The sequence below is a fragment of the Chanodichthys erythropterus genome, chromosome 13 (assembly GCF_024489055.1).
Source record: "Chanodichthys erythropterus isolate Z2021 chromosome 13, ASM2448905v1, whole genome shotgun sequence".
Lineage (NCBI taxonomy): Eukaryota > Metazoa > Chordata > Actinopteri > Cypriniformes > Xenocyprididae > Chanodichthys > Chanodichthys erythropterus.
The window spans coordinates 22,977,842-22,995,341 of NC_090233.1; the positions used below are offsets into that span (position 1 = coordinate 22,977,842).

Here is a 17,500-nt window from a genome sequence, read left to right on the forward strand (position 1 = left end):
AACTGGGAGACTAGTCAGGATCGAGGAAAAGATGAATGCAGCAATGTACAGAGACATCCTTGATGAAAACCTGCTCCAGAGCATTCTGGACCTCAGACTGGGGCGAAGGTTCATCTTCCAACAGGACAACGACCCTAAGCACACAGCCAAGATAACAAAGGATTGGCTACGGGACAACTCTGTGAATGTCCTTGAGTGGCCCAGCCAGAGCCCAGACTTGATCCCGATTTAATATCTCTGGAGAGATCTGAAAATGGCTGTGCACCGATGCTCCCCATCAAACTTGATAAAGCTTGAGAGATCCTGCAAAGAAGAATGGAGAAACACCCCAAAAATAGGTGTGCGAAGCTTCATACTCAAAAAGAGTTTGAGGCTGTAATTGGTGCCAAAGGTGCTTCAACAAAGTATTGAGCAAAGGCTGTGAATACTTTTGTACATGTGATTTTTATTTTAAATAAATTTGCAAAGATTTCAAACAAACTTCTTTCACATTGTCATTACGGGGTATTGTTTGTAGAATTTTGAGGAAAATAATGAATTTAATCCCTTTTGGCATAAGGCTGCAACAAAACAAAAAGTAAAGCGCTGTGAGTACTTTCCAGACACACTGTAAGCTAGACCCGCCACTGCCATTGAATTATAGAATCATTTTATTGGTCATCCTAAAATCTGCTTATTAATGTCAGTACCTAAAGCAACTAAATGTACTCCTCTAAGGGGGAACTGCAGTGTTGGTGGCCACTGTCCTGAGATGTGTGTGATGAAGCGATTATCTCTGCAGTCACTCACCTCCTCCATGTGTTCTGTGGGGTGGGCCAGTAGAGCAGACCCGGGCCGGGACTCCAGCAGAGAGCACTGACAGAACCCCACACTGCCCGTGAGGAGAGAGTCCGTCACTTTGCTGCGGTCTTCAGACAGATCCCACACGCACAACCGCATGTCCCGACCCTGACTGACAGTCACAGACACATGCACAACAGAACAATAACACAAACCTATCATGGCAATGACACTAATATGACAAATTAACTGATCCAGTTTGAAGAGACAGGTTTTTAGACTAAGACAGTAGAGATAGGGGACTGAAAATGGGAAGGAGAAAGGGATCAACAATCCAGATTTGAGGTGGAGGTCACAGTCTAAGTCTCTCCTGCATGAGCATCACAGTTTAGATGTTAGATGGCCATGTGACAATAATGATGCACAGTTTGATAGGCTAAAGGCCCTGATATACTTCAAACGAAATCGAAGAACGAACTGATGTGACGTCATTTAGAAAAAAATCAGGCTAAAACGAAGTTCGTTTTGTGTTCTTTTTGGAAGTTCGAAACGGCTTGCCAAAGCGAAATTTCAGGAAAAGTTCGCTCCAGCTGCAAAACACCTTCGTACTAACATCGGTCAGTGACAATAACGTAATTGGAGGTGTGCACCGAGGCTCCGCCTTCACTCAAGTGGAACGCGTCTCTGACTCATTTCGTGTGTTTGAGTTCGTTGAGGTAAGATCTCCATGAGTGAAAACATGTACACACTGGATAGCCGCTTTATAGTACAAAATGAAGTTGTGCGTCTGATAAAATGAGGCACTGACACTGTTTTTCATGTTTGATACTGCAAAGCTGCTTGATTTAAAGCAATCTATTGGATAAAGGGCTATATAAATAAATGTGACTACACTACTTGTGCTAACATACCCATGTTGTCATAATCAGACGCATTTCTTATGCTTTCTATAAAAAATGCTTACCGTTTTCTCATTTTTGTTGTGTTTATTTTGTTACTGAGAAGAAAGTGCACGGCACATATTTACAAATACATCCAACCGTCGATCTCAGCAGTGTGGGCGGTGTCAGATGTTCGTTTACAATATATCGCTGGTCACGCATTTCGAACTTCGTTTTACCACTAAATGAAGAATGAAAAAGAACTTCGTTTGAAGTATACAAGGGCCTTTAGGGGTGACACATCTTACCCTCCTCTCCTCTACCTGATGAGGCTGCTGCTGCTGTCTTTGAAGGTGTGGAGCCAAATAACAGAGTTCCCAGCATGGCTCTCTAAAACATGTTCTGCTCTCCTAGTGGTCAGGTTCCAAACATGGATCGCACCTTTACCAGACCTAAAGCACACTAGCATCAAGATTACCATAAACAGGACTCTATTAAGGCAACCAAATGTTTAAAGGTTCATTTAATAAGTTGGCACCAACCCAGAGTAGAGAAATGGTGGTCCATCCCCACCACAGCAGAAGTGAAGGGTGTTCACTGCGGCCCCTGAACCCCTCAGGATGTACAGTGGGTCTGGAGGAGGGCGGGACATCAGCACTGCAACATAGATAAATACATAAATTAACACATTTTAAATAACTTTATTCAGCAAGGATGCATTACATTAACAGAAAGTGGCAGTAAAGACTTTTACATTACATTGTTCCAAAAAATACAATTTCAAATAAGTGATTTTTTTTTTTTTAAACTTTGTATTTAATCATAGTATCCTGAAGAAAAAAGTATCATGGTTTGGTTTCTACAAAAATATTAAGCAGCACAACTGCTTTTTCAACAATGATAATAATAAACAGTTATACATGTCCGTCTAGTGCGTGACTATATAAAAAAAAATTGCGCTTTAGAATGGAAAAACGAGTTCTGTGTGAACAGCCTAACTGTAGCAGTTTGTCTAAAAGAAAACCAAATCCTGACATTCAAAAAGAACAGAAAAATTAATTGACCACATGACCAGAACTGGTGGAGTTTGTTTACACAACTTACACATAATTATTAGCATCAGCCCATATGAAAAGACTGATATCTCTTGGTTAACACTGTAAACACTAAAAGCCTTTAGGCAAAAGGAAGATGTGATCATGTTATTTTTTTCCCTTGTCTTCCTTCTCCTTTGTAAAACCTCTTGCTCAATACGTCATAAATCACAAGCGAGACAACTTAATTACTGTAAACACACTGGAATCTGTCTTTTTAATTTTTATTTTCATCAACAGCTAACAAAAAAAAAGAAAAAAAAAAAAGAGAAAAGAGTTTCAAAGCAGTTGTGAGCGCAAACGGCACTGTAGGCTACAAGGAGGGCCACAGCGGAGATGCAACAGACCACAAAAATCCAGATGGAAATTATTTGATTAGATGTCAGCGACAAATGGCTTTCAAATGGCCACAAAAAAACTAAATCTGTTGATGTCTTCATAAAAAAAAAACATTAAAAATGTGACACATTGATGTGGTTTTGAACCTGCAAGACATCATAAGATGTCAGTTTCGAGATTAGGCTCTCCTTAGAAATGCTTTAAATGCTTGACACTGAGAAAAGTTTCATAACTAACCATATTAGTCATTTAAACCATTTAAAAGGGAAGCAAAAAATTACACCAATTAAAATGAAACACAATTAAGAATATTAAACAAAAATAACCACAGACAGAGCCGGTTTTCTCCTTTGAGTGGCGACTGATATTGCTGATTTTAGATATGGAGACGCTCGGTTAATGAAGACCCTTCTGCTCAGTGTCATCTCTGGTCACCTCTGCCCTTGCGCTGAAACTGGACCCACAGGTATTTTGGGGGAGCTCATTTCGGAAGGTTAGTGGTTAAATTGTGCATGTTAATCTGTCAAGCGGAGATTCTTCACTGCCCTACCTTCCTAATTAAGAGTCGAGCCCCCAGCCACCCCATATGAACCCCTCACAAAGGGGACAGTCACTAAACGCCCCTCTAGCTTCTTACAGGAGAGCTGAGAGGGAGGCAGTAGGATTAGAACCCGTGACTATCAGTCGCCATCAGGCCTGTATAGGAGCCAGACCCTGTCTACTGCACATATAGGGGCTGAAATTAAACCTCTGGTTTGAGGAACTGTCTATCCAGCTGAACTATATCTTAAACTAAAGCTATTTACCTTTCTAGTGCACTTAGAAATTATTGAAAATGGCCAAGTAGTATACCGTTTTCTTTTCCTTTTTTCTGTGACCCCCATTTTTAAACTTAAATCTAAACTTAAAGGGTAATTTTACCCAAAAATGAAAATTCTGTCATTAATTACTCACCCTAATATCATTCTGTCATATTGTAAGACCTTCGTTCATCTTCAGAACACAAATTAAGATATTTTTGATGAAATCCCAGAGGTATCTGACTCATCCATATACAGCAATATAATCAACACTTTCAAGGTCCAGAAAGGTACTAAAGACATTGTTAAAAAAAAGTCAAAGTGACTGCAGTGGTTCAACCTTAATTTTATGAAGCGACAAGAGTACTTTTTGTGCACAAAAACAAAAATAAGGACTTTATTCAACAATATCGACATATGGGTGAATAATTAATAACAGAAATTTTATTTTTGGGTGAACTAACCCTTTAAATGGTTGTAACTCATGACTGCTTTGGAATACAGACATAAGGTTGGTCTCTTTTTAAAGAAAACACTCAGAAGACCATTCCATAAATGAAGTAGCTTAAAAATTATAGAAGTTTAAGTTTACTTCAAAGAAAATGTAATGAAGCAAAATATTCTGGACTTCAAAACTGCTATAAAATCATGTCTTACCAAGCTGTGTTCCAAATTTAAAGTAGATATCACAAAAATTGAGCCTGCTAAAAAGGTTTTAAAGTACAGTTACCATGGTAATACAATGCCCCAGTATTCAGCCACAAGGGGATCATGGATAAATCAGGAATATATATCTTATATTATTTTTTTTTTTTAACATAATATATATAATAATAATAATATCTTAAACTAGCTTCTAGCTTTAGAAGTTTGCCTGAAAGAATTTCAAATCCTGACACGAAAAAATAATAGAGTAAAAAGAAAACAAGTAGTGCACGCCCTATTATTCTTTTTTCTAATATTATCTTTCATGCAGTGTGTAATATATCTGTTTGTGAATGCACAAATTTGAAAATGCACAACAAATAAGTTATTTGTCCCAATTCACATACTATCCATCCTAAATAGTATTCTAAATTAGAATAAATGCATCCCAAATTGTTGAAATGAGTATTCCAATGATACTCGGATGGTCTACTTTTTCAGGTTAGAATACGAAGTGCAGATCCGTGCACACTCTAATGGCTAATATTGCCCAAAACCCATTGCGCATTGGACGAGGATTTGATTAGAACTACAAACTTGGATAAAAAGTGTTAAAAAAAAACTACAAAATGGCAGATGAGCAGGTCTGAGAAGTTTAGATAAAGGGGCCCTTTAGATAAAGTCATTAATAATCAGTATCTAACCTGATGAAAATATGTTTATTCAATGTTATCCACGTTATATTTTGTCTGCAACAGCATTGTGAACTTTTGTAAAGATATGTTTGGTCATTAATTTTTAAATGCATTATGCAAATTGAAAACACATGAGGAGGATGAGGACTTGCACTGGAATTGATACAGAAAAAACAATGCCATCTTTTGTATTACTGTTTATCAAGCGTTGAGGAAGCCTCCAGAGCTGAAATTCAGATACGGTAATAGGCGTTTTGTTTCCGACACGTGCTGTGAATGGTAGAACAATCACAACAGACTGGGCCATCTGACCAATCAGAGCAGAGTAGGCACATGGAAAGGAGGATTTTAGAGAGACTAAATCTTCAAACAACAAACCATTTTCAGATTCTGGTGATGTACAATGTATATTATGAGAAAAGTAAAGTGTTTTTTGACCTTGGATGAAATGCATATAAATCTATAACAGTACTAGGAGAACACCAAAATAAAGTTAAAGTAGCATTGTATAGTCACTTTAAACTGTAATTCTCCCAAAACAACAAGAGCAAAAAAAAAAAAACTGCAAAGGTGGAGGAATGCACTATTGGATGATCGTTCGTATGACAGCGAGGTTTTCATAGGTTTAAAGCAGATTAACATGCCCGTATTGTGAAGTTCACAGCACCAGGGCTGTTTGACACACGGGTCTGGAAATGCATGTTCTCGTTATGCAAACACGACGCACCAAACAAACCTCTGCCAATACAGCGCTGTCAGTCAGAGATGGAGAGAAATAAAGATATGGATGGAGTGGAAAAACAGGCTGAGGATCTAGGCCAAAGAGTCAAGAAAGATCATGACATTGGTAAGGCAACATTTTACAGAAGTTTTTTTTTTAAATGGCATGGATAGACAGAGGAGAGGAGAACGCATATAGTGTTATGGGGAAAAAAGGCAGAATGGGGTCACAATTCAATCTATATTCATTCACAATCTATATACACACAATATTTGTTTATTTTTTGCTGTCAACAAAAATACTCAAGTCACAGAATTGGAATTCTATATTGCATACAAACAAGTAGAGTGAATCATATATTACAAACAGTGAAAAAGGTCCAGTGCTGCTGTGAAATTCTTGGTCACAAGTTCTGAAATTAAATTAGTGGACTGTATCTGTTATATTTATTGGCATTACAGCATCCATCAGCCAACATGATCTGTAGATATCCGAATGAGCCATTAAAAAACCCATATTGGCCAACCACATCACTAAACAGTAGACTACAAAAAGAAGACTACTTCATTTACCATAGTTGAGTTTAACCACTTCACTTACACTGAAGTTCCAGGAACGCTCATTGAACATAAGCTCTGAAATGAACACTTTTATTCAGCTAGGACACATTAAATTAATCAAAACTGACAGTAAAGACATTTACAAAAATATTTTTATTTCAAATAAATCCCATTCTGTCAAAAATTCTATTGAAAATATTAGATAGAACAGCTGTTTTCAAAAATAATAATAACAGGAAATGTTTCTTGAGCACCAAATCAGCATATTAGAATTATTTCTGAATGGTACATTTTTAAAAATTGCAATAATTTCACATTTTTTACTGTATTTTTGATATATAAATGCATAAATAAATGCAGCAGGAGAGAACACAAACTTTTGACAATGATATTTTATGTTATTTTGAACGTCTGACAGGAAAGCCATGACTATTATTAAATCAATACTATCAATATTGTGCTGAATTATTTAGGATCTGAAATTAAATGTACAGGCAAAGGCAGATATGAAATGATAATGTCCATTTCTGATGAGAGGATGAAGAGAAAGAGAGAGCGTTTTTCAGCTCTCTTGGTGTAACAGATAAGACAGCTCCAGTAATCTGACTCTAAGACTCTGGATAAAGGCAGTTTGTCTCTTCGTGGGCCGTCTGTCAACACCTGCTTGGTAATTAGGCCTAATTATGAGAGAGAGTTTGCTTCCCCTTCATGTTATTAAATAAGAAGCAGCCACGTCAGCCAGGTATCTCTCAACACAGGCAAAGGGCTGGCGACCTTCAGATCAAACACAGGCTCTATCTGTGCCCCCTGCGCTGCGACTTATACCGGAGGAGGGGGAGCAGCAGTCATTTTAACGTGGGCTTCAAAGATCGAGGATAGGCGGTCCGCATTCCTCTCCCCCCTGCGCTGTGGAATCAGTGGATTCAGTGATAGGCAGCCACACACCTCTGCCCAAACCACTGTCATACGCTGCCATTCATAAATAAGCCCAACTAAGATCCTGCAGATTGTGAGAATATAGAATGTGATTACTGCTGCCCTCGTGGAGCAGGTGGATGCCATCTTTAAAGTGCTGCTGTGACAAAGCATTATGGGAAATTTTAAAAAAAAAGTCTGATAAGTCTGAGTGTTATTGCATTTCAGACAAAAATGAAAATCGCTAGCCTTGTGGTTAGTGCTCTGACGTATGCACACAGGAGATGCAAGTTCAGTGCTAGCATTATTATTTCTTCATAAAAATGTAGCAAAAGGCCAAAAAGATACCCATCTAACCAGAATTGGGTTTTTTTTTCATTTGTTTTACTGTCCACCAGGCAAAAATCCTATAGACTTAGGGTGTGTTCACACTTGGCAGATTTGGTTAAATTAAAACGAATGGTGCAATTGCTCTGTTAATGCAGCTCGTTTGAATTAGTGTGAATGATACCATCTGAACCTTGGTGTGCACCAAACAAAAACCCTGAAAAGGTGGGTCTTGGTCTGTTTCCAAACAAACTCTGGTGCGGTTCGACTGAAATATGAGTGTGAAATATGCGACATGGACCAAAGACATCTTAACAAACTAAAAAGTGTGCCTAGTCCACCTACTCTGTTCTAACTGGTCAGATGGCCCAGTCTGTTGTGATTGGTCTACAACATACAGTGTGTGTCGGAAGCGAAACACTCATTGACATATCTGAATTTCAGCTCCAGAGGCTTCCTTAGCACTTCATACACAGTAATACAAACAGTAATGATGGAGTTTTTCACAGCATCAGTTTAAGTCTGAGTTCTCATTATTTGGAAGTGCATGCAAAGTGAATTTGCTTTCACAGTGCAGAAAACAGTGTATTCTCGACACATCGACAATGAGAACCAAACTCTTCCAGGCCTCAGCTATGACTACAAAGCGTGTCAAAGTAGAGGTTGTTTGCAGGCAGCCAGTGAAGACCATAGGCGGGCATTATGCAAACTTGTTACAAACCTATATAGGATCGTGCAGGAAGTAAGACTGGAATGACTGACGTCTCATTTCAAGCAGTTCAGAATCGGTTTATTCATTTGGGAGACAATAACTCTATTTATCATGCACTTTGACCTTTGAAGAGCTTTTACATTCACAAACTTAAAGGGTTAGTTCACCCAAAAATGAAATTTCTGTTATTAATTGCACACCCTCATGCTGTTTCAAACCTGCAAGACCTTCGTTCATTTTCGGAACACAAATTAAGATATTTTTCATGAAATCTGAGAGTTTTTTGAATCTTCCATAGAAAGCAACGAAATTGCCACATTCAAGGTCCAGAGAAGTAGTAAAGACATTAAAATAGTCAACGTGACTGCAGTGGTTCAACCTTAATGTTATGAAGCAACGAGAATACTTTCCGTATTCCCTGTCAGTATCCAACGCAGTGCACAGCTTCCGTGTTCTACGTTAGAACGCCGACTCAGTATTGGCCAACTCCTGCATCAGCATCACACGCATGCTTAGTGCTGGTCACATGAACAGCGTCCGCCAACACTGAGCCGCCGTTCCGATGTAAACACAGAAGCTCTGTAATGCGGCAACTTCACTTATTTCGTTGCTTTCTATGGGAGATAAAAAACCTCTCGGATTTCATCAAAAATATCTTAATTTGTGTTCCGAAGATGAACGAAGATCTTGCAGGTTTGGAATAAAATGAGGATGAGTACTTAATGAAAGAAATTTCATTTTTGAGCAAACTAACCCTTTAATATTTGGAACATTACAACATGACTTTTTGCGGAATTATAAATTAAGTTTCAAATTCAGAGTCAAATAGGAACACTGTTTTTAATTTTATAATTATGACAAATTTCGGCAGCATTCAGCACATATGAAAGGGCCCAGGGCCACTTCTTTTCTAACTAAAGTTAATAATAATATTTTACTTTTATAATTCGGTCTGCATAGAGTTAATTTATCCTAAGAAAGATAATGTTCTTAAAGGGTTAGTTCACTTCTGAATAAAATTTTTCTGATAATTTACTCACCCCCATGTCATCCAAGATGTTCATGCCTTTTTTTTCTTGAGTCGAAAAGAAATTAATGTTTTTGAGGAAAACATTCAAGGACTTTTCTGTAGTGGACTTCAAAAGGGTACAACGGGTTGAAGGTCCAAATTGCAGTTTCGATGCAGCTTCAAAGGGCTCTACCCCAGACGAGGAATAAGGGTCTTATCTTGCAAAACGATTTTTTAATTTTCTAAAAAAAAATTAAAAAGTATATACTTTTTAACCACAAATGTTCATCTTGCACTAGCTCTGCAATCCACAAGATTGACATCATGTTACTGATACAGAGTCTACATAGCGAATGTGCAAAGACTAAGTCAAACGCCCTTTACAAAAAAAAGGTAGAAAAACAATATCGGATGATTTTGAAGTTAGAGGAGAAAATTAGATTAAGTTTTTCGCCCTACCACGGTACTTCAGCCTACTTGTAGAGCCCTTTGAAGCTGCACTGAAACTGCAATTCGGACCTTCCACCCCGTGAACCACACTGAAATCCACTATATGGAGAAAAATCCTGGAATGTTTTCCTCAAAAACCTTAATTTCTTTTGACTGAAGAAAGAAAAACATGAACATCTGGGATGACATGGGGGTGAGTACATTATCAGGAAATTTTCATTCAGAAGTGAACTAATCCTTTAAGAAGATTTATCCAGCAAGTAAGCAAGCATAGCAACCAACAACATTCAACCATTTCACAGACAAGCACCAGTCACAATTTAAAAAATCTAGTAATCGAATGTTTGAATGTAATCGAAAAGTTTTTTTTTTTGTGTGTGTGTGTGTGTGTGAGATAAAACTTCAATGTATCATAATAAAAAGAACATAAAGTGAGTAAAATGACTTTGAAGGCTGTGTGTTGGTGCTGTGGCCGGTACTCCCTGGTTTTAATCATATCATACCTCGGATATTAAGTCATTCTTTTCTTTATTCTTATTTTGGTTTCATCCCTCTCACTCTCTTTCTGTTACTTCTTTGACATTTCCACCTCACCGAGCCCAACACCCACACAATCATTAGTCAGCGTTTCTTTCGACCCCCCCTTGTGCCAAAAAAGTCCAAATTCTCCCGCGGAGGAAACAAATGTGGCAAACGGACCTGCAGGTCCATTCTAAAGCTCAGTTAAACAAACAGAGGAGGAAGTGTGGGATACACACACGCCCTTTATTGTGCTGCCGTGTCTCGGTAAAGGAAAACGGAGGAAAGGGGGGAGTATCTGGACTGGAAAAACAGCTCTGTGGAAGATAGAGAGCTGAAGTCAGACACAAGAGCTTCCACACCCACTGTCACTCATGCTGATGGAGGTGAGTGACAGGCCACATTGTTCCTGCCCATGGCGTGAATGCCACGCTGAGGCTGACACAGATAAGGGCTGAATGCATAGCTGCGTGTGAGGGAAGTGATGGTGGCCACTTTGTCTTTGCACCCGGGCTTAAGGGGCTTTAGTGCTGATTACCAAAGAAACCTGCAGGTAACACACGTTTATCTGTGGACATTATCACCTGCTTCCTTGCAATGAAGTATTGAGTGATTAAGATTTACTGGAATGACGCAGACAGGTTCATGCGCACTTGCTCAAGTCACACAAACTGTATGAACTGAATTGCATTGGATACAAAATATTAAACCACATGAAATCTGCTATCAAATTATGCTTTTCTTACAACTAACAACATATGCATCAAATTCTGTTTAGTAAGATGCCATCTGGTCAATTTCTTATGTATCATACAGTACGTACTTCACCGCCTATGATATCCCACAATAGTGTCTGTTGTTTGGCAGTGGACAGAATAAAAATATTGTCTTTTGGAGTGGCTGAAAGGAGCATATCTATATACAATTTTAGTGACTAAATATTTGCTTGGTTGTCTCTTTTAGAAAAGCCTTTTCTAGGGACCCGAGATGCAAATTAGCTCATGCTATACTCTCGATGTACAATACATATTTTCCAGCTATCAGCTGGAATCATGTTTCTTTTTACTCTCCCTATTTAAATAAACTTAAAAAATAAAGCTCACTGAAATCTGTTCTAGAGCAGTGGTTCTCAAATATAGTACATATTACAATTCAAATGTTTGGCATTGATAAGATTTCTACATTTCTCTCTTATGTTCTCCAAGGCTGCAATAATTTGATCAAAAATACAGTAAAAACAACAGTAAATATCATTACAATTTTAAATATTAGTTTTCTATTTTAAAATATTTTAAAATGTAATTTATTTCTGTGATGCAAACCTGAATTTTACAGTCTTCAGTGTCACATGATCCTTCAGAAATCATTCTAATATGCTGATTTAATGCTCAAGAAACATTTATTATTATTATTATTATTATTAATATCATTAATGTTGAAAACAGTTAATATTTAATATTATGCTTAATATTGCTGCTTACTATTTTTTGTGAAACCTGTGATACATTTTTTTCAGGATTCTTTGATGAGTTGAAAATTCAAAAGAACAGCATTTATTTGTAATAGAATTATTATAATAATAAGTTATAAATGTCTTTGCTGTCACTTTTGATCAATTTAATATGGCCTTGCTGCATAAAAGTATTAATTCAAAATTCAAAAAAAAATCTATTGACCTCAAACTTTTTAACAATAGTATTGCATGAATTGGAAATTGACATTAAATTAAAATAATAATAATAATAATATTTAAAAAGGGGTAACACTTTCTAAGGTTCCATTTGTTAACATTGGTTAACTATGTAAGTTAACATGAAATAACCATGAAAAATATTTCTTAAGCATTTATTAATCTTAGGTGATGTTAATTTCATAATTTACTTATAAATTATTAAAATCAAAAGGTGTATGTGTTAATATTATTTAATGGAGCTGAGCTAACAAGAACTAACAACGAACAGTTTGTTAATAAGCATTTCTGTTAAAGGTGTAATATGTAATATTTTCTGTCTGCTAGAGGCCTATTCAAAACAAAGGCGTAGCATGATGACGCCAAGTTTGAGAGCGGAATCTTGGGACATGTGGTCTCCACCTCACAGCCGGTGGAAAACAATTGTAATAGGACTCGAGAAGAAATCAGGTTCATGAATGTGATTATTAACGTTACTGTAGTATGAAGCAGAGCAGGAGCGAGTGTTGTGGGAGCTGAACAAGGACGCTGGAGCGATTGTGCAACAGGCCGTGAACTTTTATTATGTCACAGTCGCCGGCGCCGCTTCTGCTTTTCCGGTCATGAGTATGAGGTAACACAGCTGTGTTTATCATATTAGATACATTTGAGTGTGGTGAAAATGATAACTTTACTCTGTGCGTTCGCTCAGTGGCTGCTGTGAGACACTGTTACACACTGCCGTAAGATATATGATATTCTAAAATCGATCTTAATAAATGCTGGATGGCTTGTGTTGATAAATGGCCTGCAATTAATTTTAAAACGTATTGTATGATGGAGAAAATTCTGTATTACTGTTAATAAAAATAAAGCTGCATCTGATTATGCTATATGTTAGCAAAATAATGTTTTTCTCTGAGGCATGGAAAAGCATGGTACTCGCAAAAAAAAAAAAAAAAAAAAAAATCAAGAAAATTTGATTTAAACAATAAGACTAAACGCGTTGAGCTATATAACAACAATTAGTTTTAATTCGTTTTATTTCTATAAATATATCAAAACAGTTGTTCCCTTGTCTATTAAAACATGTAATATATTAAAGCGTCTTTGGTGTTTCCATGGTTTCTACAAAATAAAACCGGAAACTGAGGGTAATGTGGGTATAAAGCAATTGACAGGCGACTCCTCACACATCCCGGAGCTTTGGTTAAAATTGCAGTTTTCTCACGATTTAGAAATAGTTGGAAACATTTGGGATATTTTAAGTACTCAAGTGAACAGAATATATAACACTGGCCTAGGGGTTTTTGGATATTTTACTGCAAAATTCTTTCATATTGCACCTTTAACTAAAGTTAACAAAGATTAATAAATAATGTAACAAATCTATTGTTACACAAATATTGGTCAAATCATTAACTAATGGAACCTTAAAGTGTTACCAAAACATTTTACTCTGAATGTCATTTTTAAATGTTTCATAAAACTCTTCCTCAGATCTGCAAAGGTCCAGTCAGGGGACTGATAAGGCTCTTGCATTATTTACTTGAAATATTGATAATAATAATAATAATACTGCTTGCAAATGCTAAGCATCTTTAGCACTCAAAAATATTTCTATTTGCCCAATGCTGGGAGAAAACAAAACAAAACTGAACAATGGTAGTGAATGACTAGGTACTTAGATGTTCTGAAAAGTTTGAAAACCACTGCACTAGATCATTAGACGACTTCAAATATAAGCACTGCTGGTCACTGACTGACTGAGCAGCTTCAGTTTTCAGACAAAGATATTTTAGTCAGTTTCACACGACTGTCTAACAGACTAACCACAGGTGCGTTTATCATATTAACTATAGGCATGTTACACTTACATTAGACAACCAGAAAGGGTCCGAAAATTTAAACGTGCAACGTAAACGTTTTTTTTAAATGAAATGTTTTGCTTGTAAAGCAAAATAATCAAATATTAAAATGCCCACTTATGCCATGCAATGCTTATGTAACGCAATGACTTTCATACAGCCACAGTATGCACAAATGCAAAGTTTTACCACTTTGTGTCACATTTACCACGAATCAGACATCAAGAGTAATCCCATATTAGTGTAGATGCAGCGTGGATTAGAGCTTGTAACTGTCCGAACCCTAAAGTCCAGACAAAAGAGATCGCTGATGAGGCTGACAGCATGACTGTAGAGGAGTGTAGCATTCAGCGTTGACAGCTGTGATCAACCACTGACAGCTTCATTACATGCACAAACCTGCTCTCGCTGCACTTATTATGGCACAAACACAACCAAATAAAGCACGAATAAGCACAAAATATCACGCGACGTAACAACAGATATCAACATGTGATTATTTTTGCATGGAATCATCAGAAAAGCTAAAACAAACATTGCGCAATCCGTTACAGAAATGTAAACGCGGTACCTGTATAAACGGCGGAATCCCGCGTGCACTGATGAAATCAAAACATGCGACAGCGAACAGGAAAAGCCCCGTAGCGGAGGAGAGCTGTCTTCAGCAATGCCTGAATTAAAAAAAAAAAAAAAAAAAGGTTAATTTAATTTATTAACCTCACCTCACGTCGGTCTTTCTTTCTTTCTTTTTCTTTCTTTCACAAAATAAATAAAAACAAAATAAAAAGAGTGAAAAAACAGCATTAAATATACAATTACTAATTACTCTGGCATTTGAAAAATTAACATATAGCAAAATACCCATTATCAATTGTTTAGCTATTGGTTGGAAAATTATAAATCAAGTTTATTTATTTATTTATTTGACAGCGGTGGCTGAAACCAAGTTATCAATCGCCTATTGAATAAAAATTATAAATTAATATGGAATCTTCAAACAGTGTGAGAATTAAGAATCTTTTCTGACCTTTCAATTATTTAATTTTTTTTGTTTCTTTGTTTTTCATGACAGTGATCAACTACACTGATGATTGATATTTTTCAAAGGGATAGTTCATCCAAAAATGAAAATTCTGTCATTTACTCACCCTCAAGTTGTTTCAAACCTGTATGAATTTCTTTCTTCTGCTGAACACAAAAGAAGATATTTTAAAGAATATGGGTAACCAAACAGTTGATGGACCCCAGTGATTTCCATAGTATGGAAAATAAATAAATAAATAGGCTACTAAGGAAGTCAATAGGGCCCATCAACTCTTTCGTTACTCATAAATATCTTCTTTCGTGTTCAGCAGAAGAAAGAAATTCATACAGGTTTGGAACAATTTGAAGGTGAGCAAATGACAGAATTTTCATTTTTGGGTGAACTATCCCTTTAAGGATTTGAAAATCATAAATAAATTCGGGCTCTCGTCCAAACAATTTGAGAAGTCTTTAAAGTCTTTCTGATTTTACTAATTTGGTATCATGGTCATGTTTTTCTTTGGCGTATAGGCCCTGATTATGCCATGATAATGCCTAAAAATGACACAAACCCTTCTAAAAGTCCCCTTGCTGGGTAGAGCAGCCTCTCAGTAATCAGTTAAGTTCTTTTTTTGTTTCCCTCCTCTGTTTCATCCTTTCTCTAATTGAGAAAACGGGAGGGGGAAAGTCCACTCTAATCCACAGAGCACATAGCCGCCTTTCATACTTGCACCGGGTGAGAGAGAGACCTTTATTTGTACGTTTCGATCATGGAGAAGAGGTTTCAGGCTCAGCTGGGTCTGAGCAAAAAGATTAGATGTAACCAGAGCAGTTTAAACCTCTTTAGAGGCCCTGGATTAGCTCAACTGAGGGTTACTCCATCTCTCTATGCATCTCTTCATCTCTCTTAAATGAGACAATAAGATCCACAAGGACACAGGTGCTGCGCAGAATGTTGAAGGAATGTGAGGCGATCTATAGATGAGGAAATTTAAACTTTTTCAAGGTAGTTCGGAAAACCCATCATGGTGATAGTCTCAAAAAGCGTGGGAACAAACCTACTAACTCACACTTTACCACTCTGTCCATAATAACATACTACTCTTTCTCTTTCTGCAGTATTCTGTCCACAGGATCAGAATGCAATGCACTTGACTTTATTTTCAGCGACAAATGAACTGTATTAAGAAAATGAACTATTTAAAAATTATATAAAACATGAAATTAAAATAAATACATTACAATTTTTATTATATATAAATAATTAAGGGTATATTTAAATATATACAATTAAAATAAATGTATAAATGAATATGAAAAACGAAATATAGAGAATAGAGATTAGATAGATAGAATGAAAGGCAGATAGATAGATATATAGATACATAGATAGAAAGGCAGACAGACAGATGGATGGATGGATGGATGGATAGATAGAATGAAAGGCAGATAGATAGATAGAAAGGCAGACAGACAGATGATAGACAGATGGATGGATGGGTGATGGATGGATAGATAGATAGAAAGAAAGGCAGACAGATAGATGATAGACAGATGGATGGATGGATAGATACATAGAATGAAAGGCAGATAGATAGATAGAAAGGCAGACAGACAGATGATGCATGGATGGATGGATAGATGGATAGATAGATAGATAGATAGATAGATAGATAGATAGATAGATAGATAGATAGATAGATAGATAGATAGATAGATAGATAGATAGATAGATAGATAAATAGAAAGGCAGACAGACAGATGGATGGGTGGATGGATGATGGATGGATAGATAGATAGAAAGAAAGGCAGATATATAGATAGAAAGGCAGACAGACAGATGATAGACAGATGGATGGATGGATAGATACATAGAATGAAAGGCAGATAGATAGATAGAAAGGCAGACAGACAGATGATGGATGGATGGATGGATGGATAGATAGATAGATAGATAGATAGATAGATAGATAGATAGATAGATAGATAGATAGATAGATAGATAGATAGATAGATAGATAGAAAGGCAGACAGACAGATGATAGACGGATGGATAGATAGAATGAAAGGCAGATAGATAGATAGGCAGACAGACAGATGATGGATAGATAGATAGATAGATAGATAGATAGATAGATAGATAGATAGATGATGGATGGATGGATGGATGGATAGATAGATAGAAAGGCAGACAGACAGATGATGGATGGATGGATGGATGGATAGATACATAGATAGATAGATAGATAGATAGATAGATAGATAGATAGATAGATAGATAGATAGATAGATAGATAGATTGATAGAAAGGCAGACAGACAGATGATAGACAGATGGATAGATAGAATGAAAGGCAGATAGATAGATAGGCAGACAGACAGATGATGGATAGATAGATAGATAGATAGATAGATAGATAGATGATGGATGGATGGATAGATAGATAGAAAGGCAGACAGACAGATGATGGATGGATGGATGGATAGATAGATA

General features: G+C 36.7%; 1 protein-coding gene across 6 annotated transcripts in view; it reads right to left on the reverse strand.

The window, feature by feature from the left end:
- The window catches only part of gnb1l (guanine nucleotide binding protein (G protein), beta polypeptide 1-like), a 54,290-nt gene that overhangs the window by 27,864 nt on the left and 8,926 nt on the right, over positions 1 to 17,500 (reverse strand). For 2 of the 6 annotated variants that reach the window (XM_067406433.1, XM_067406428.1), the window contains exons 3-6: positions 14,556 to 14,655; positions 2,204 to 2,318; positions 1,985 to 2,113; positions 790 to 952 (exon numbers count right to left, since the gene is read on the reverse strand). In XM_067406433.1, the coding sequence (XP_067262534.1) occupies positions 790 to 952; positions 1,985 to 2,113; positions 2,204 to 2,313 (402 nt within the window). In that variant the 5' untranslated portion in view covers positions 2,314 to 2,318; positions 14,556 to 14,655. Of the gene's footprint in view, positions 1 to 789; positions 953 to 1,984; positions 2,124 to 2,203; positions 2,319 to 14,192; positions 14,272 to 14,555; positions 14,656 to 17,500 lie in introns of those variants that run through there. The other 4 variants (XM_067406431.1, XM_067406430.1, XM_067406432.1 and 1 more) reach the window with 4 other exon arrangements.